Source organism: Lutjanus erythropterus, chromosome 11 (genome assembly GCF_056507025.1).
Source record: "Lutjanus erythropterus isolate fLutEry1 chromosome 11, fLutEry1.hap2, whole genome shotgun sequence".
In the NCBI taxonomy this organism is placed as follows: Eukaryota; Metazoa; Chordata; class Actinopteri; order Lutjaniformes; family Lutjanidae; genus Lutjanus; species Lutjanus erythropterus.
This window is the reverse complement of record NC_139327.1, coordinates 6,270,426-6,291,494: the sequence shown is the minus strand read 5'-3', so window position 1 is coordinate 6,291,494 and position 21,069 is coordinate 6,270,426. Positions and strand designations below refer to the sequence as shown.

The 21,069-nt window shown below is 38.6% G+C and overlaps 1 protein-coding gene across 2 annotated transcripts in view; it reads right to left on the bottom strand.

Annotated features, from left to right (window-relative positions):
* usp25 (ubiquitin specific peptidase 25) overlaps nt 1-16,203 on the bottom strand; it is a 49,552-nt gene extending 33,349 nt beyond the window's left edge. The window contains exons 1-7 of one of the 2 annotated variants that reach the window (XM_084730572.1): nt 15,981-16,203; nt 9,030-9,107; nt 8,609-8,753; nt 7,428-7,551; nt 5,351-5,513; nt 3,181-3,267; nt 21-158 (exon numbers count right to left, since the gene is read on the bottom strand). In XM_084730572.1, coding sequence (XP_084586698.1) covers nt 21-158; nt 3,181-3,267; nt 5,351-5,513; nt 7,428-7,551; nt 8,609-8,753; nt 9,030-9,107; nt 15,981-16,022 — 777 coding nt within the window. In that variant the 5' untranslated portion in view covers nt 16,023-16,203. The remainder of the gene's footprint in view (nt 1-20; nt 159-3,180; nt 3,268-5,350; nt 5,514-7,427; nt 7,552-8,608; nt 8,754-9,029; nt 9,108-15,980) is intronic. The other variant, XM_084730573.1, reaches the window with a different exon arrangement.
* Nucleotides 16,204-21,069: the final 4,866 nt, after the last annotated feature.

The following is a 21,069-nucleotide window of genomic DNA, read 5'->3' as shown; positions in this document are numbered from 1 at the left end:
TATGGCAAAAATAGACTTACCTGCTGCGACTCGCTGGACTTAAAGGCGTCCTTGAGAATTTCCACAGCTCGTGACGGATCCACGTATTTCCTCTTGGACCCCACCATGAGGGAAAAGAGGTTCCTCAGCTCCTGCATGAACGGCAGGTTCCTGTGCTCCTGGTCAGAGGAAAACAATCAACAATTTAGTGAATCAGTGCTTTTCATTTCATCTCATGAAAACTGGATAGTCTCCAACAAATGCAAGATTTACTACTGTTTTAGTAACACTGTGCTAAAGTGTCCAGCTGTTTTGGGACTTTTCGTGGAATTTATTTACACTGACAATATACAGAATATCTCCAGCTTTATACTTGAAGGCAACAAAGTTAGCTTAGCAGCAAGGAAATAATTTATCATTTTTACTTCAAATGTTTAAAGCAAGTGTATATCACCCGTTAGTCTTTGTGAAGCCAAGAAATACTAGGCCAAAGTTTTAAGTGGCAGCTACTGAATTAATCAACATTAATTAAGTCAGCCTAATTAAATTTCGCAACCTACAAATGAGGTGAGCAGCAGAAGATATGAAATGCTGATCGCTGATTGATAGTGATTATCCCGACACACTCAAATAGCTGTTGATTCACTATTTGATCCAAATAATGGAGGTCCCAGTTCAGAAAAAAAGTTCAACTGGCAGTCTCCTGTGTTTAAGAGCTGCAATCAGCTGGATCATTTCTCCAGAGAAGAGTTACCACTCTGTTGAACTCCAAAAAAAAAAAAAAACACTTCACTTATCACTGTAGAGTGATATGACTTTCCACTCACAAACAATATTTGGCAGAGTGCAGTTGGCAGCTTGGAGAGAGCAAATTAACCGTCAAACAAAAATTTCGACGTAGTTGTTACTGTTACATTAATTAGCTACAGCTGATCTAATCTACCAGCAGTGACTTCTTTCCCTCTGGGTGTTCCTGAGATGTTGTGTTTGTGAGGATGGGACGAACTGAAGGTCACAGTGACCTTTACCTTTGACCACTAAAATCTAATCAGCTCATCTTGAGGTCCAAATGAATGTTGGTACCTAATTTGAAGAAATTCTGTCAAAGCGTCCCTGAGACATTGTGTATGGACAACCTGAAAACATAATGCCTCTAGCCAGGGCTGTTGCCAACGCTGAGGCATAAAAAGAGTCGCTAGATTAATTGACAAAGTTAGGCGCAGCCTCAAACCTTTATGTAGAGAGAAGGGTTAATCCTCTCTTAACAGTACAGGGTACCTGCAGGGTTCTCCAAATTAAATTTATGATTTTTTAATACCAGAATGAAATTTAGCATCAACTTTGCAACCATACCAGCGAAAGTATTAAGATAAAATGGAATATTAGCATGGATTTTAAGCCCTAGAAAACAATTATTTACCAAGTACTTGAATTCAAACAAATCTATAAGGTCCATGAAATGAATCATATTTCTGTCATCAAAATACAGAGTGAAGTTTAGACAGAATGAAGAACAGACATCAGTCAGTATCAATCATCCTGTACTGTCCTCTGATGTGATTCATAGCCTGCAGGTACTGCTGGCGGAGGGAGGACGGGCTGCTTTGTCAGAGCCAGCAGCTGGGTTTGCAAGAATTTGACAGATTTTAAGATTTGTGGCAAACTAAGCTAAATAGTCAGATGACATTTAAACAGCTTTCATTTTAGCTTGTTTGCAACAATTGGTCATTGGACAAGGTAGTGCACTGTGCTTGTGTCAAACATAGCGGTCGACAGAGCAGATTGACACATCAGTGGCACATCACATTGGCTTATGGCAAGCGTAGTTGTCATCAACTCAAGTAGACTAATCTCTGACTTATTTTCACTTTAAGGTCTCTCCTGGCGCCGTCTCTGCTCCACTGTTCACTGACTTCGCTGTCTGTTTGATTGTGTGTGTCTGTGTATGTGTAGAAGCTGCCCTGACACAAAACAGATACGAGGCTGCATATAACATGTGGTATTAAGGTATTTATGTAATGTTACAAACGGCCAAGAGAAATTAAGAGCTTTGTTAACAAATGTCACTACTATTAAGGCCTTAATTTTAAACTTTTAAGATCCAACTGATACCCTGTGGTATTGTTTATACCTAACCAGCCAGTTTGAGTTGTAATATTAATGTCTTGATTGGTGTAAGCAGCCAGTGCAACGTGTGACGTGTTTGGAGAAGCAGCTCTCAAGAAAGTTGCAGGCTGCAACACAGAGGTCAAGAAATCAGTCCATTCCAAACAGGTACATTTTGAACGGGCACTGCACTATTTTGGTCTTTGATAATAAAATGTGAACCTCAAGTGGTATTTGAGGACCACAGCAAAGCCCATAGTCTGAAATGTGTCACTTTTAACATTAGCGTTATAAATAAAAATTTCTTCTGTAGTCTTCATCTTGCTGTTGTGCAATGTCACCATAGTAACATTAAAACATTATACAGAGGTAAAATGACTTCATAGTGCATCCATGACTCATACTAGTGGATCACAGATGCTGTTATAAAGATAAGGTTCTACTGTCTTGCAGTCTCATACTGCTTAAGTAAAAAAGGTCAGTGATTAAAGACCAAGGGAAGTGATATGAAGAGATGACTTCCCCAAGCCACACTTCCACAGCGGAGGCTTAGAGCAGATTAGCGACAGGCTGCTGACCTATGGTCAGGAGAAAAAAAAAAAAAAAAAACATGCTGAGAGCATTCTGCCAATGCAGTGTTGACTGTGGCTAGGCAAATTTGAGCATCTCAAATTTGAAAGACTTCGGGGCCAATCAAAACACTCTGTACGCATGTTCAGTTCTGTCCTGGTGGAGAAACGCAGAGGTTTCATCAAACATTTCACACTAGTTGGCACTTCAATCTAGTAGCTTGCTAGCAGTGACTTGTGTGAACCATAAGGGGCAAAACGCTAAGCTGCTGTGACCTTAGGGCAAGATCACACAGCTGCTGAATGGTGGCTCACAGCTCCAAGAGGGTCAAACCCTCTGAGTTAAAGCACTGCTAGCTGCTGTGATAAGCTATAGAAGAGCTGCTATGATATAAACAGAGCTGATGTGAGGCTGTGGACTCACACAGGCGACAGAATTAAAAAGCATTAAGAGACACCGCACTATGATTTTGCTCTTGCTGCCTCATGTTCCTCATGTTGAGGAAAGAAAAGGCAAGGGTCTTACCTTCTGGTTGCGAGGCAGGTCATGGACTCTGGCTGGTGGTGAGTAGTTGAGCACCAGCCTCTGGAACTCCAGCAGGTTGAACAGAGACTTGGGGGTTGAAGAGGGATAAAGAAATGTCAGTAACATTCAGTGATAGAACAGCCTTAGCCCACATACATTTTTCATGTCAGAGAACAACTCTAGGTATGTTCTAAAACACAGACTTTTTCTGTTTAACTTTTAGTACTTACTGCAGCTTCCCTCACAAAGTACGTATTGTTGACTGCAGTATGCATACAACAAGTGGGACATATTGTGTATGCATCCCTTGAGGACGATTTAAAACCCCTCTGCTTTGCATAGAGGTCCCGCATCACCCTGTTGGGATTAATTTCACAATAATGCTCTGTTCACTATACATTATCATGTTTATTACATTGTTATGTTCCAAAGAAAATCAATAATTTGACCCAAAATAATATTTTTTATGTGATTTAACAATGATTTTATTGTTCCTCCAGAGTCTATGATCAGAGCTGTGTCCATAGCAACAGTCTGTTCTTCATAACAACGGTCTGTTAGTGACCAATCAGAATGAAGTATTCAACAAAGCCATGGAATAATTCATTGCAATATTGTGCCTTCAACTTTGACTCCCTTGCTTATACATCCATTGTAGTCTGTTGCACAAAATTTGCTGTCAAAAGAAAAAGTATGTAAGTTGGAGCACAGTTCAACTGTCCAGGAGCTACCATCCATCTGTCCTCTCTTGTAGCTCAGTCAACTGCACTGAAAAATTCAATGCTGTCTAAATCAGTCATACCCAGAGACAAGATCATGACCCACAGGTGGGTTACAGGAGTTTTTTGGGTCACCAAATCAATAAAAGATTATGCAAGAAATTCTGCAAATTTAAGATTCATATCTGCAATACATCTTTTAAAAAGTATTTAAAATGTCCTATATTGTTTTCCTTATGAGAGGAAATTAAAAAAAAAAAAATGGGACACCTGGTCTAAACTGATAGAGGCCCTGTTCACCAACACGTATAACATGCCTATTACAGTGTGACATTCCACTCTGCAAAGCAAGGAAGCTGCAATAACTGATATGTTAAGTTTGAGAAATTCTTAACACCAGTTGGAAAACTTTCCATATATGATATGTGTGCAAGATACTCTTCTCTGTCACTTTCTGACCAGCTCAATTTCATAAAACAGAAAGGAATTAAACCCTCTGAGCTAAAGCACTGCTAGCTGCTGTGATAAGCTATAGAAGGCTGCTGTCATATAAACAGAGAGAGAAGAAATCTAAACTAGATTATACACAAATAAGACATAAACCTGACCCCTTTCCTTAATAATAATAATGATAATATGCACAGTTCTTGTTGCATCATGTGATAAAAGTACTGAATAACAACCTGAGGTAATGCAGCAAAGTAAAGAAATGAGCAAAAGCACAGTCTCACACATAATGGCATGTTTCACATAAGCAAAAACAAATTTTATTGCCAGAATTTATAACTCAGTTTGGTGTCATTTTGTTACATGCAACATGAACAGCAATAACAGGAGCCATTTATGCTCACTGCTTTAATTTAGGGTCAGGTTTAGTTTCTGTTTTGATGGTGAAAGTGAACAGAGAAGTTGTGGATATCTTGTTATGAAAAGAGAAAGTTGTTTACTCCTGTTCTTGTACCCAGTGCAGCAGGGTCAGGTTCAAACTGGGCCTTCTTCTCAAGGGTGGGGGTTGCATTACACACAGGAGCCAGACACCATGTGATGGTGTATCCAGTGTTCATCTGGCATATTTCAGCTCAGGTCACATTCTACCATCAACTCCACCGGCATACAAAACACTAAGTCTTTGTGGCAGACAGCTGGGATAAAATTTTCAGAATGTAAACATTTTAATGGTTATACTATCCACCTCTACTAAGGATGACTGTAGCAGATTTAAGTGTTGATTCCTGCATCATTACAATTACACGTAACTAAATAGGAATGCAAAGGCAAAACTGCAAAATTCAAGGGCATTCATAACTTTCCTATTGCCAAAAAAGCAGGTGTAAGAGCAAAATAATAGAAGAAATGACAAAAAGCCAAGTTGGGGGGTAAGAGCACAATCACAAAAGGGGTGTGTAAATAGTGCATTTAGGGTGTGTGTGTGTGTGTTTGTGTGTGCCCACCTGTATGACAGCACTGAACCAGCAGGTATTGCCAACATTTTTCAGCCCCACAGGGCAGTTGTCTATCCTCTTCCTGTCGTGCGGGTTGGGTGAATCGCTCCATACTTCTGTGTGGGTGCGCTTCAGACTCGCCTTGTTTTCCGCTATGCTGGCCTCCAAAACTCTAAAAATAAATAAATAAAAAGATTTAAGGCAATGAACACTGTTTTTCTACCAAATGATCTCAGCATTGCCAGATATACCTCCTCACTACATTTGAAAGATCCGACTAAACCCACTGGGAGTAGAGGGATTATCTACCTTATGTACAATTCTGTGTAATTTTTTTTTATGTTTATTTGACAGTAGGGTGTACAGATATGTTTTCCTGGATGACTCGTCACTCAGTGGCTCCCGTGTCACAGTTTATCCACCCTGCCCTGATTGAAGTCTATTGAAAACAGAGTTCAAAAGTGTTTCTCAAAAGCTTGTGCCTGTGTTAACTTCAACATGGTGAGCATTTAGAGGGGCTTATCTCACCAGTCCACATCAGTTCAGTCAGAACAGAGTTTAATTAAATGGCCAGATAGTGGTCCCTCAACACCAGGCTCCAGTCAGGTCATATTGTACTTGATATTAAAGGCTGTGATTTAAAATGTAATGTTCATAAGGCGTTCATTCTCTCTTATCAAGACATATGAAATTAGTCACATCTATTACAAGGTAGGTGACAATTAGTAATGCTTTGGACGGTGAATGAAAGGAAAAAAATATGACTCTTAAAAGGAGTTAAAGTAGTTACTTGTCCAAATATTCATTCCACCATTATTCCTCTGAAATGTGCCTTTGTTCAATTGACATTAAACCTCCAACCTCATCCTGGAAAAGTCCAAAATATTAATGACATAATTTCAAAACTGAGTTTCTTTCAAGACTATTGAAAGGGTTGATTTGACCTGTTATGTGGCAACTGTGTGTGATCTGATCTAACTTTGTTACATATAATACAATTAGGGCAGTTTCAATCATGCTTTTTGGGTCCAGTTCCCAATCCAAGTCCTTAAATATGTGGTATCTACTGATACTGAGTCCAATCTCATACTTACAATTTATCTAACTGATTATTAAATATGTACAGTCATCATGCAGCTAGTATTCTTGATCCAAATACTGACGGTCTCCATTCAAAGCTGTCGTTCAGAAGTTTAAACTATTGATATGATTTGGAGGAAAGTTAAAGCGGGAAAATGCATTTTCTGAAACTGATGTGATGATCTGCTAGACAGAAGATGTATCTCTCTGTTGGTGTTGTTGGAAGGTCTGGCAGAGCACAGACACCGGCTGCAGAGAGCCCACAAAGCCAACAACAGCCAAGTGTGATGTTGGCCTGTTACTCACAGTATTAATGTTAAGTAACGTCAGCTGGTATGATCTGCCGCCAGCAGCATTTGTCATTTTAACAGGTGATAGCGACGGTCAGCACCTGCTAAAAATGAGTTGTAAAATGTTTTGTACGTGGCTTGTTGCAGATAAGAGGGAGGAGAGATAACAGATTGCTTGGCTTCTGACTTTAACAAAACAGTGTCTTTTGGGTGTCAGAACAGAGTCAATAACCGGTGCTATCAAACCATTTTTCATATTTGCACACTGTTATTTTCACTTGCAATATTGAGGGAATTGCTCCCATTGTAGAGCCTGGCTGTCATTAAGGAGAGCAGCGCTGCAACACTAGCAGGCTGAGGTGGAAAAACACAGCAGGGTTCAGCAGAAAAATGTAGAGATTTTGAACTTTATTCTACCCAGTGCCAACCTATTTAAATATACATTGATTGGCCTCAAAACCAATCGTTAGGATTAGCTCCGGGCATCCCTGATATTTTCACTATAGACCAATACTTCAGTACTGCACAAGACAAATGAATACAAGATATATTTTCATCACACCCTAGGCAAAGATAGAGACAATGTAGGTGGTAAGTGTGGATATTCATCCAAGGCTTGCTGCAAACTGTTTTTTAACTGTTTGGCTGGATGTTGGATCCAGAATTTCTTGGAATATTTGCTGTCAGTCAGTAATGCTGAGTAATACCGAGCCCACCTGCTGATGGCCTGCTCCTCATCGGTGATGCCCGTCTCCCTGAATGCCCGGTTGGACTCCTCCAGGCTGAGGGCGATGGCCCTCTGCAGGTCATCTTTATCATCTCCCGTCAGGTCAATCACATCTGCACGAAGGAAATGCACACACACAAAGACACAGAAGAATTTGGTTGGCATGAACACCAATTTAACTTCTGGGTATAAACCCCCTGCATCATGCACAGATAATATAATGACAGCATGTTGAATGTTTTCCTTTTTATGATGTTGTTTCAAAGTCTCATCATATTCATCTAAAACACATTTTATGCTTACACTAACGTTCGGTTAGAGACCTCATTTACCTGTTGAGCTCACTGACAGCTATATGCATGACAATGGCTGAGCCACGGACTAAAGAAAATGACAGTTTGAGTTCAGCCCAAAACTAGATACAATTAGACTGTATTCAGACCAAATCTGGTGCTGTGGCATTCAGCACAGGGTTTTGCGGCTGTGTGGGGGGTTAGGGGGTGTTTATTTGTGCTTTGAACATAACCAATGTGAAAAAAAAAATCAGAAAACAACATTTTATTTCTCTGATTCGCTGGCTTTCTAGCTACCACAGCTCTCCCACTCAATCTCCTTGTCCACTGCGGCTCTCTCTCTCTCTTTCTCTATCTCAAAGAAAAGGACACAAACCAAAGGAAGCTTCTTGATGTCGCTATGCAGCATAAACTTCAGCCAGAGCTAGACGCAGAAGATGGGGACATGAAAAAAATGGACACAGCTGGGAGGGATTCATAAACTCCGCCTGGGGAGCACCCCGTTTTTAAAATATTTATGGCTGGGTTTGTCCAGCAAGGCACTGAGATGTAACTGTTGGCTGGTTTAGATAGGTTGGACCACCATGTTTAAGTATATATCTTTAAACAGTACAGGTACCACTGAAAATAACAGTAGAAATAAAAAGTTAGCTGATATTTACTTATCTCTGCAATTCAAATCAACCTGAAAGTGACTGTGTATTGGTCTACCAAGCCTAAAATGTAACTGCAGAATTGTTTTCATATATGATTAAAAAATAAAATAGGGGCTGAGAAATTCTGTTCTAAAACTGAGCTGATATATTTCCTGTTTCTTTTAATCATCCCTGTGAGGTCTCTAGAACTTTTGTGCCAAAAGTTTAAGTAAGCTGCTCACTTGTGTCTGCCTGGCTGCCCACGCTGATGTATCTGTCGCTGGCCACCTGGGATGTCTGGTAGTAGGTTGTCTCATCTTGCTGAGGGACTTTGGCGTTCTTCTCTGTCAGAAACGCAACGGCCTCGGCCAGGTCTCCATTGCTCACCTGCAGCAACAACGTATTTGTAAAAGCTTATGTCAGTTGGGTATGAAGACATGAGAATAATTAGTAGGAACACTTGACTAGACCTTGAAACCTGTTTCAGTTCAGGCTTGTACAATTTTTCCTGTATATGTGGGTGATTTATGTGAAAACACAGAGAACCTGTCTCCACATTAGGCAATGTCTATATGTTTAGACAGACAGTTAGAGAACAGTGTGAATATATATGTGTATCAGCTCTGATATCAGGGTCTGTAATTGGTGTGTTTCATGATGTACCTGCAGGGCCTGCTGAAGCAGCTGAACGTCTGTGGTGCCTGTGACCTCCCTCAACTGGTTTAGTAGCGTCTGCTGGTGCTGTTGGAGGGAAAAGAAGAGAGGAAGATACAAGGCAGGTCAAAGCAGAGCATGATGAAAGAGAAGGAACAAGTAAACTGTTGCTCTATTATCCAAATAGACTCTGGAAACTCTGACCTGATTCAAGCATCGGTATTAACTGTATTTAAAACTATTAATCACAAAACATTCCTCATGTCGAATCACAATGTCATAAATTCTAACTTTTAACTCTAATTCAACTTGAAGAACTTATAATGTGTCGATTCTCATTCCTATTACTGAGTTCACTGAAGTCTGATGACTTCTTGATGTCAAACCCAGCTGAACTCCATGGCCTTACCACACACACTTAACCTGCAATGCACGGCTGGAATAAATGCACTATAAATAATGGGGGAGTGCACTTCATGTCAGCGTCTGAGGCAGAAGTCTTAAGTGAGAGGAACACAGGCTGCTTTCACAGGTGCAGCAGGCAACAGATAAGAGTGTCAGGTCAAAGGGGTCTCCAGTGGTTCAGGACTTATTAGTGTAGGTTGTTTTCACACACTGACTGCACAACATGCGTCTATGGTAACACTGCACACCATCTACCTCACAGACAAATTTAAACACTTTTAATGGAGTTGCTACAAAAGGCAATGAAAACTAATGATGCTTGGGAGTAGGTATGAGCCGATCCAACACTCATGCAATTAATTGCAATCGCAATAATATCACAATATGGCCAAATGTAATATTCAAATCGCAGAACCAGAACCAAATCGCAATTTTCTGAGAAAGGAAAAATGTGAAAGAAATAGCATTATAGTGGAGGTACTGTAATGCTGCATAGATGACCTGGCCTAAAAATCTTCTTCTCCAGAAAAAGGAAAACATGTTTGCTTAGTACAGACCTCAATACAAATCACATCATCACAAGTTTAACAGTTTTTTTTTCAGTGAACATGAAGTTTTTAAAGCAAAACTGTTCATTTCCACTAACTGTATCACATGTCGCAATCACAGTTTCAGTCAAAATAATGGCAATATGACTTTTTTTTTTAACCAATCTGTACAGCCCTAAACACAACAACTCAAGTAACTCAAGTAGCACTTTTGGCTTTATTCCCACATGTGTTGTTATGAATGTGAAAGGATCAGGGTGAATAAATCTGGACTGCACCTTCATTAACATCGGACATCACAACTCACCAAAACTATTGAACTCTCAAGAAAAGATCTCAGGTCTGGAAAAAAGAACTCTCTAATCAGCCCAAGTGTGAACAAGTGTAAATATCGCATCACCACATACACACAGAGTCTTGTTTATAGTGTGATGTTGCATGAATCCCCTTCATTACCTCCTACCACATTCTGCAGGGGTCTAACACATTGCTTGCTGTCAGGGTTACAAAATAACAGTGTAGTGATTTGGAAATTACACTCTTTGTTCAACCACTAAATTGCCAGCTGGCTGGCAGATTGGGAAGGTGAGCAGTCACAGCTGGTGCACATAAGTTATGATACCAAGCGCTTAAAAGACTTTTTTTTTTACTTTTTTGATGTGAAAACAGGAAGTTCAAAAGCCTGTGTATAATTATATCACAGTCTAGAAAGTAACCTGAATTTAATTTCAGGTAGGCAAAAATCTAATTTGTGAGGATTTTTAAGTTTTAAGACAGAAAGACAGTTGATCACAAAGGAGGTTGGTGTTAGCCTTTTGTCTGGCACGCCCAGAACAACATAACACTGTAAAGGTTAAATAAATCAGTTTATATCAATCATGGGGCTGTGTATTGGCTATAATCTGAAGATTCACTACGAATCACAATACAAGGGTTATCATTCAATATACTGCAATACTGTAGGCAAGGTGATAAATTGCTCTTTTTTTTTTTTAAATCTAATTTTATTTAAACCGTTACAGTATAAAGAAGACACTACAAAATACACAAAATCGAAAACTTAAAAAGCTTTTTTATGCAATCAGAACAGTGACGATAGATAACAACACTGCTATTTATTAGTTGGCTGGTTTACACAACACAAACTGAACCACTGCTGTTAATCTCTGCATTTATCACAATATCACAATAGAGTTTTTGAGACTCAATATAGTATCACCAAACATAATACTGCAATACTCAAGTGCATCAATTATTCTTACAACCCTCGTCAGTCACACAGACAAATAATGAACACTGCACATATTTTCAGATTGCTGTCAGCATTGTAAATGAATTGGAATGTTGTATTTTAAACATGGATTACTTCAGTATAAATTCACACATAAAACAATCAAAATGATTTTCCATTAATTATTTGAAGCTGCTAGCTCAGAGGGACTTCTATCAAACTGATCACTAACAAATGTCAATTAAAAAAGTGACTGAACTTCTGGAATTTATCATCATCACAACAAACAAAGTATGGGAAAAAGTAGCATTTACAACTGAGCACTGATAGCTCAGTCAAAGAGTTTATAATGGCATCTGTACTGCCACTGAAGAGTCATTAGGTAAGACACTCAACTCTTCTAGCCCCAGGGAAGCTGTTTAGTACCTGGTTTGAGACCGTCCTCCAATCCTGCTATCAGCTATGATTTTCTGTGAGCTTTCAAAAGCAAAAGTGCTTTACTAAACCCCAGGGGCAAAGTTTTTCACAGCCACTGGAGAAAGTGAAAAGAAAGTTCACGCTTTTGTTAGACTAACAGCATATAAATAATGCACTAAACCCAGTTTGTCTGTGACCATGCTCACGGTTTACTAGACAAAATACATAACTCGGCAGTGAGCGTAATACTCACATAGCATGTTAGGGCACGGCATTAAACTCGTAATAAAGGAGGTGCTACTTTGACTTATCTAATATGTCACTGTAGGGAACGACAAATATTGTAGTGGAAGCCTGACAATCAAGGATAATTTACAACTTATTTACATTTTCTACAATAAAACAAAGACTAATGGCTATAACTCTCAGAATAGATTAATAATATTAATATTTAAACCTCTGTTTCAGCCCTTCAAACTGTTTTGATTGATATTTCTAACAACACATTAACAATGAAGAAAATACAGCTTTTTCCCCAACACCTCCAACCAGTAAGGTTAGCCTACATTAAGGCTACAACAGATACAGACCATAGAGACCGGAGGAGATCAGAGGCGTCTTGGACATGATTCGGGTCTTATTACTGTGGGATCACTGTCATATACTTTTTAATCTGACAAAGTGCAGAGTAGGATACAAGCACAGCAGTTTTGCATTTGTTAATCAGGGAAAATACCCAGACTTACACGTATAAAACACTGATCCAAAATGATTTTCATAAAAATATACAAAGCTTATACAGATCAATTATAAAAGCACTTCCTGAACAGATTTCACAATCAGCAGATGGATTTATTAGTAGTTCAGCTTTTGAAAGCATGATAAAATCACATATCTGCTTTCAGACTACAAACTAATTACATTAGAGTCCTGCCTTTTCAAGCAGTCTCAGTTGTTTGGTCCATGTCTCAACCTGGACATTCTATTTGTTAAGCAGAGCAACCTAAATACAGTCTTGAGTTTGTTTTATGGATCTATGCGGACAACTAAAGGACAGCTCTACTGTGGTAACATTTCAGTTTAAGTGTACAGGGAAGTGTTTGTGTTGTTTGGCAACAGTCCACTTTCAATACAGTTGCAGAACTATTTGTTTTGTTGGAACCAAATGAAAGAGTAAATAAACAAGGAAATCATTATCTTAGAGCTAAAATGATTAATTGATTATTGATCAATTATTAATTGATTATTAAATTAATCAGCAGCTATTTTGATGATCGATTAACCAGTTTGAGTAATTTTTAAAGAAAATGATTCTCTGATTTCAGCATCTTAAATGTAAATATTTTCTTGTTTCTTTAGTCGTCTGTAACAGTAAACTGAATATCTTTGGGTTGTAAATAAAACAAGGCATTTGAGGATGTCGTCTTAGGCTTTGGGAAACACTGATTGACATTTTTCACCATTTTCTGAAATTTTAAAACAAATTGCTATTAATTGATTAACTGAGAAAATAATCAACTGATTAATCGACCATGAAAATAATGGTTGGTTGCAGCTTTAGATAATCTGGTGTAAGTTTTTACTGTTAACTAAAAATGACTCTTGTAAAACTGTTGTATACTGTGATTATGTACGATCAAAATCACAGCCGTGCTGATATTCAGTACAACAACACTGCCTCTCGTGCGATATTGCTTTAGTAACTCGTGCACTTACAACAGCTTTTCATTTAACCATGTTTCAACCACTGACGACAAAGCAAACATGAAGATGAAAGTGTGTTTTGCTGAGTGTCAGAGACTGATGGATGCAGGTTTGCTGGCACAGAGGACGGTGGTATGATGGAACTTACACCTGTGACAGATTTGGGCCAAGTCAACCACAAGAGCAGTTACTCAGACACACACACAGACACACACATACTTCTCATCTCCATGTGACATGTCTGGCATGGATGCTTGTCACACTGGTCATCAGCCATTATGAGGCAGCTTGTGAATAACACCACATAACTCTCAGCATGGCACAGGGAACAACTTGGAGGCTACAGACAGGGGCATTCCCAGTGAATGTACTATCAGGTTCTCACAGCTGCGTTGTACGTGCATGTGAAGGAGCTGCCAACAAAAACAAATTGCACAAATAGGAGGAGCAGAAGTCCTTCACCACGACCTCATCTTACTGCCTACAGGTCACTACATGAAAACCGAACCACACCCTCCTCTCATGAAGCACTCTGATGAGGAAGCACAACCGTAATAACTATAACTAAATCCCATCACATACTCATGCACTGGAAAAAATAAATCAAATATGAACAACTTTCTATATGGACTATTACGAAAAGTTGTTTATATTTATTTATATATGTTGCGTCATGTATAATGGACTAAAAATGCCTCAACATGACCATTTCAGCTAGTCTTACTGTCAGTGTTGTTAATCATGGTTTCACATCAGCCCCTGAAAAGGTCAGACTGCATAATGCGGTTTGTGTTACACTGCTACTTTTAAGTTGGAGTCATCAATGGAAGGCTAAGTATGTATTTTTGCCTTCACTCCAGATGTCAGACTGCCATCACCCCATCCCCAGATATTCACCTCAAATATCTAGTTTATGGTTTTTAGGCCAGGGGATCCCCTACTTCTTCATGTCAAGGACCCTTAGAATAGTTGTCCATCAGACCACGGATTCAAATTGAGATGATGTTTTAAGCAATCCCCTCAGAGAATTTATTTTTATTTTTAGGTCTGAAGATAACGAAGTCTCCACAGTCAATCAATGATCAAACTAGAATCACTTTAAATTACAGTCAATCAAAATGGTCAACCCTATTTCTTCCCCTGTTGTTCCCACTTCCGAAAAATATAATTAAAGTAGGCCTGGATGACATAGCTTATAAATGATATCTTGATATTTTTAGGTTATTCTGCAATAAAACATATATTCTGATATACACATTTTCTATTAAATAACACACTATACTGTATTTTTGACCAAATTACTCTGTAGGGAAGACTACCGGTGCTTCCACAAAACATTAACAGAATGAGATTTTAGATAGATAATCATCAGTAATGTGAATATAACAACTAAGCAGGTAAAAGCAAATAACAGACCAGCTAGAACAGCCTGGTAACTTCAGAAAATGACATCACTTTACTGTAACGCAGCCTTTAAAACCAGGAAAAGACAACACTTATGGCACATCTCAATATCAAAAATCTAAGATCTCACATTACAATGTTGATACAATATCAATAAATCCCCCAGCCCTAGATAAAAGTTAAAATATTCCTTTCCTACATTTGTTATGGACCTGTTCCAACCCACACAAAGACCCTTGTCAGTCCCCGCTCACCAGTTTGAAGACCACTGTTTTAGGTAAGCGAGCTATGTCAGATGTGGTTCAACACAACAGATCTATACTGCAGAACAGATCTACTGAACTGGATGCAGTGTGGTACAACATGACTGCGATTACATAACCCATATGCAATACTATCATTTCCTTTCTTTTAGACAAGCAGAGCAAACATTTAACCTATGTTTCAGCAACATCGGTCAAGTGGTACTTACATAACTAAACAGAGCTATACAATGCTTGGTATAGTGGTCAAAGAAGTCCTAAAATTAGGAGCCTAAGGAACAGAATCGACCCTTAATGCACTCTCGTAAACTGAGCGTATCTACCACACTTTGTAAACAAAGATATCAGATATGTGATGATGAATAACCCAGGAAACATTTGCACATACAAACACGCAGTATCCACTGACAACTTAACAGTATCGTTGGTGGTAGCCTACTCATCTGATTTCTTCACCAAAATGCCCTGTTAACATAAAAAACATACTACTACTCCTTACCACCGCGTTAATGACAGTAACCATAACGTTAAATCTGTCAGTGTCACTTGGCCTTGTTTATTTCAATTGACGACACAGTTAGCCAAGGATGCTAATGTTACCAATGGAAGTATCGTCCGTATCAATGCGTCTGAACTGCTAAGTTAGCTATCGTTAACGGCTCACAACTTACACAGACAACGCTGAGGTTTAACTGAACTTTACGTGGTACCGTTAGCTATCGCTGGCTAACAGCTAGCTGCAAAATATTGGATAACGCTCTGCGCTAGCATTACGGTAGGCCTTGCTTAAACACATTTACTTGCCATTTACAAACGCTTCCTTACCGACGGGTGGATCGTGATACGAATTAAAACGACAATTCAAGGATAACCAAACTAACCAAGGAGCTGGCTAACCGTCTCTGCAAGTATTGCGAGCCCCCAAACTATGTAGCTGCACAGTTAGGCTAAAGTTAGCTAGCCACCAAGTTAGCTTCTGTAAGCTTACCTTCTGAGAATGCTGCTGGAGGACATTCTGCTCCACGGTCATGGCCGGTTCAGAGATAAATGTAGTTAAATTCAAACCAGGAGTAGTAAAACGCGGGTGATAATTTCCTCCAAGGCGAAATAAAACTCGATGCTACGATGTCCCCTCCTTAATCAGCGACATTACGGACGCCATGGCAGAGTGACTAGCGCAGGTCGTCAGCAGGCATGAAAACATTGCTCGAGCTCGCCCTGAGATCTGGGATCGATTACTCACGTCTGACTGAACTGCAATTACGTCACGGCTCTGACTATGTCCGACTTATATTTCTGGAAAATGAAACTGATTAAAGATTGCACCTTTTCTTATGGAACTAAATTCTTTCTTAAAATCACTTACTCTGATTGACAACAAAAAGAATAATAAGCTCCTGAATTATTATGAAGTGTTTTCTCTGATACCTCTAACATTTTTTTTTTTTTGCTTTACCCTGTGCTCTTTTCTCGTCTTTCTCATTTAATTATTTACTTTCTATATTTCTGTGATTTATATTAGTATCTTTTTATGTATGATTTAATATTAATTTTCTTATTATATCTATATTACGTTTTCTATTGGTATTTCATTTACATGTGCTATGTTGTAACAACCTGCTTGTTTCTTGTTCTTGTCAAAAATAAAGATAAATGAAACTGATTGAAGAAATGCTTATTTTAAACCTCATCTCTGTGAACCGCTTTCATTTATGAAAACAACAGTCTCAAATGCAAATGGACTAAAAAGAAACCAAATATAGCCTTGGCCTAGAAATTTGTACAGTTTTCTTTAATGCTACATGACACCCTATGTATATAGCTTTTGGCCTCTTTTTTCAAACATAAAGGCATACCTATATTATGTTTGTATAACATGATACAGTAACAAAAAGAAAGAAAAGGGTTAAAATAATAGTAATATAATTCTGACTTCTATTTGTTATTTAACTATTGATCACATCCTTCCTGGATTAATCTTTCTTTTTTAATCTGAGAATCAAAATTTCACATTCACAAGACTAAATTAAACTCCTTTTCAACCTCTTTAAAAAGGTAACCCAACAATATATGCAATAAAATAATAGGGTAAACAGAGAAAATTAAATATATTAATTTAGGTCCCATTCCATTCAGGTCAAACAGGGTAAGGGTGCTGCTGTTCTGTGTGTTGGCTCACTAGAGGCTCTGTTACATTAAATGGAAGAGAACCTGAATTAATACCATCTGTAAAACCTGTGTTTATCCTACTTTTTCATATCAATAAGGATTATTATTTGACTTTTATTTGTTAGTTCTTCCTTGGTGTCTCTGTGTATGTACACATTCTACAGTAACTTATATGCCTGCTTCAAAATACCATAAAATAAAGAATCTTATGTTTGTAAAAAAAAAAAAAAAAAAAAAAACCACTGAATTGATTTTAAAATTGTTCAAAAATGTAGTAATTTAATCAACCATGAATCAGTTATTAAATTAATTTCCAACTATTCTGAAAAACAATCAATCAATGAGTATTTCTTTTATAGGAAAATAATTCTCTGATTTCAGCTTCTTAAATGTGAATATTTTCTGGTTTCTTTACTCCTTTATGACGGTAAACTGAATATCTTTGGGTTGTGGGCAAATCAAGACATTAGAGGACATGATCTATCTATCTTTGGAAAACAACTGATCAACATTTTTCACAATTTTCTGAGTATTGATAGACCAAACAACTAATTGATTTTTAGAGAAAATAACTGTAAGATTAATGGACAATGAAAATAATAGTTAGATGCAGCACTATTAAAATGTTAGGAGAATATTAGAAAGCTTGATCAACACCTGACCATGCATGTGTTGCAATACATTGTCCAGCCATTGATCAGTGCTGTTTTGAATGCAATGGAAACAATAAGACTCTTATATTCAGTCACATTTATGTCTTTGTCCCATAGATCTATTTATAAGTACATGTAGATATAATCCTAATATTTTATGAGGACACTGAATGAGGCTTTATGAATATTGTTTTACATTCCACAGACAAAGATGTTATGAAAGGCACGTTGCTCAATACTTACCTAATTATGCCTGTTGTTTGTTCTTCTTTTGTACCAAGTCCTCAAGGGGTGCCTGGTATTTTGTTTAGTCAACATATTCATTAAGCCAAGTCTATCTTCAATGCATGTGATCCATACAATAAAATTATGAAAACGTATTACATAAAGAATGAAAACTAATCCTCAATTTGCCTGCTTTTGAGATGTAGATTAAGTTATAATTCAACATCATAATATTAGAAATACATACCCAAATTCAAGAGGTTTGACACAGTGAGTTATTGTGATGGACATCACCAATTATTGGAAGAATAATTGTGAATTTAGTGTAGAGGATTCTTGCTTCATTCACAATGATTTCACATAAATGTCAGTATGTCAGTATTCAAGTCTAAATATCTTCAGCTGTGGGGAGAAAAGAGAGGAGGTCGTGCTGTTCAGGGGTTACAGAGTGTTATTTTCAGAGCTTTATTTTTCCTGCCTGCATACAAAAAGTCATTTAGTAAAAAAGCATGTGCTTCAGGGTGACAGTCTCATTGGTCACATCAGTCAGCGCTTACGAAACTTGGTCTGATTGGCTCATACTCTGTGAACCCAAAGTCAACCCAGAATTTTGGAAAACTGACCGTGTAACTACACCGGTCCAAGAAATAATGGCCACGAATCTTACAGATGTCTTTTAAAAGTTTAATTTCCATCCTCCGTAGACACCGTGAAAACGTGTGCGCCTCTTGGACCATGCAGATTGTAGTTTTGGGCTGCGTGTACTCTCCCTTCAGTTTTCATCTCTCTGCTCTGTAGCCATGGTTGCGCTCTGCTCTGTAGCCATGAGGCATTCCCCCAACCCATAATGCTATGGGCGCGACCTCTGACCTCTATTACGCGACCATTTCTCTTAACCAAATTTAATTCACATAGAGAACAATACATTTTAAATACATTTTAACCATTTTGAATAGAAATATAAATGAAATTGTTTTCTTTTTTAAAAAATGTAAAATAAACATAAACTCAATTGTCTCTCAGACAGTTACACTCCCATCAAATTACTATGATTTATGATAACTTTAGTGGAAACATTTGAATAAATCAAGTAATTTCCAGAAGTAAACAACTGGTATCTTATACCTCTCAGGTCTGAACCGATACCTTAAACTCTTTACACAGGTAAGTGTTTATAAATTGATTACATTTGAACACATTTTAGTTGTTTTCTACAAGCACAACTAATTTATGAATAGGACGTTCAAGAACAGACACATTAGTGAGTCTTTGACCTTCTTTCCCTAGTTTTCTGTTTCCTATTTGTACTGTGGCTTTTCGAACAAGTCCATCTCCATCTTTGCAAACATCTAGTACTCTTCCAAGTCTCCACTCATTGCGGGGAATCTCTTCCTCTTTGACAATGACAATATCTCCAATCTTAACATTTCGTCTTGAAGAGTGCCAGCGTTGTCTGAGGGTGATGTTTGCTAAATACTCCTTCCTCCACCTACTCCAGAATTGCTCTGTTAGGTACTGTACCCTGCGCCATCTTTTCCTGGCATACACATCTTCAGCCACAAATGTTCCTGGGGGAGGCAGCGGGACAGAGCTTTTCATGGTAAGCAAATGGTTTGGGGTAAGTGGTTCTAGACCTTTGGGATCATTGATGTTATCAGTTGTGAGTGGGCGGCTGTTAACAATTGACATGGCTTCATAGAAAAATGTTCTTAGAGAAGCATCATCTAATCTTCCAGCGCTTTTGGAGAGGACCCAGCTTAGGACACTCCTAACTGTTCTGATCTGCCGTTCCCAAACCCCTCCCATGTGACTGGCATCAGGTACGTTCATTGTGAAGTCACATTGTCTTTCGGCCAGATAAGCCGTCAGTCTGTTTTTGTCCACTTCTTTCAAAGCCTTTGTCAGTTCATTTTTTGCTCCTGCGAAATTTGTTCCTTGATCCGACCTGATTTGTCTTACAGCTCCACGAATTGCTATAAAACATCGCAGTGCATTGATGAAGGCGTCAGTTGTTAGATCTTCCAATATTTCAATGTGAATTGCTCTTGAAGATAGGCAGGTGAATATAAGTCCATACCTTTTGTACTCTTTACGACCCTGCTTTGTAAGAAAGGGTCCAAAACAATCCATTCCACAGAAGGAAAATGGTGGCGAGGGATCAACACGGCTAGCAGGAAGATCTGCCATTTTTTGTGTTTCTGTTGGTCTGCGAACTTTCCTGCATGTGACACATTGTTTGATGTAGTTTGCCACAACTTTGCTGCCACCAACTACCCAGTAACCATTTCCTCTAATCTCATTGAGGGTCTGGCCTCTGCCTTGGTGCTGAGTTTTCTCATGGCAGTAGCCTATAATCAGACTTGTGACCACACTGTCTCTTGGTAAGATCACTGGATGTTTTAAGTCGTGAGGTAAGGAGGCGTTCTTCAATCGCCCTCCCACTCTGAGAACACCATCTTGAAATACTGGGTCGAGCTGGAACAGCTGATGGCCACGTGGAAGTTTACCATGACTCAGTATTTGCATTTCCTCTTTGAAGGCATCCTTTTGTGCTAGCTTCACAAGCATGGGACTGGCCTTTCTTTTGTCTTCAACAGTTATGGGCTGTGTAGTTTTGTCTCTTTTTGCTAGTTTCTGGATCCGAGCAACAACATTCAAGGCTGTATGCCATCTTGAGAAACGCTCAAATCTCTCCAAAAACTTGTCCTCTTCGACTACATTTGTTTGTAGTGCTTGTGTCGTTTTGATTTCTGGATCTCCCACCATAAGCTGTGGTGTAGGTTTTGGTGTCAAAATCTCTCTTTCCCACAGGAATTTTGGCCCAGTAAGCCAGGTTGAACTAATCAGCTCTGCCACCCTGAGGCCTCTGGAAGCGTGATCCGCCGGGTTTTGGTCAGTCTCAACATAGTACCACTGTGTTGGATCAGTTGTTTCCCTGATTCTTTGTACTCGATTCGCCACGAAGACATGAAATCTTCGAGCATCATTGTTAATGTAGCCTAAGACCACCTGCGAATCTGTCCAGAAGTA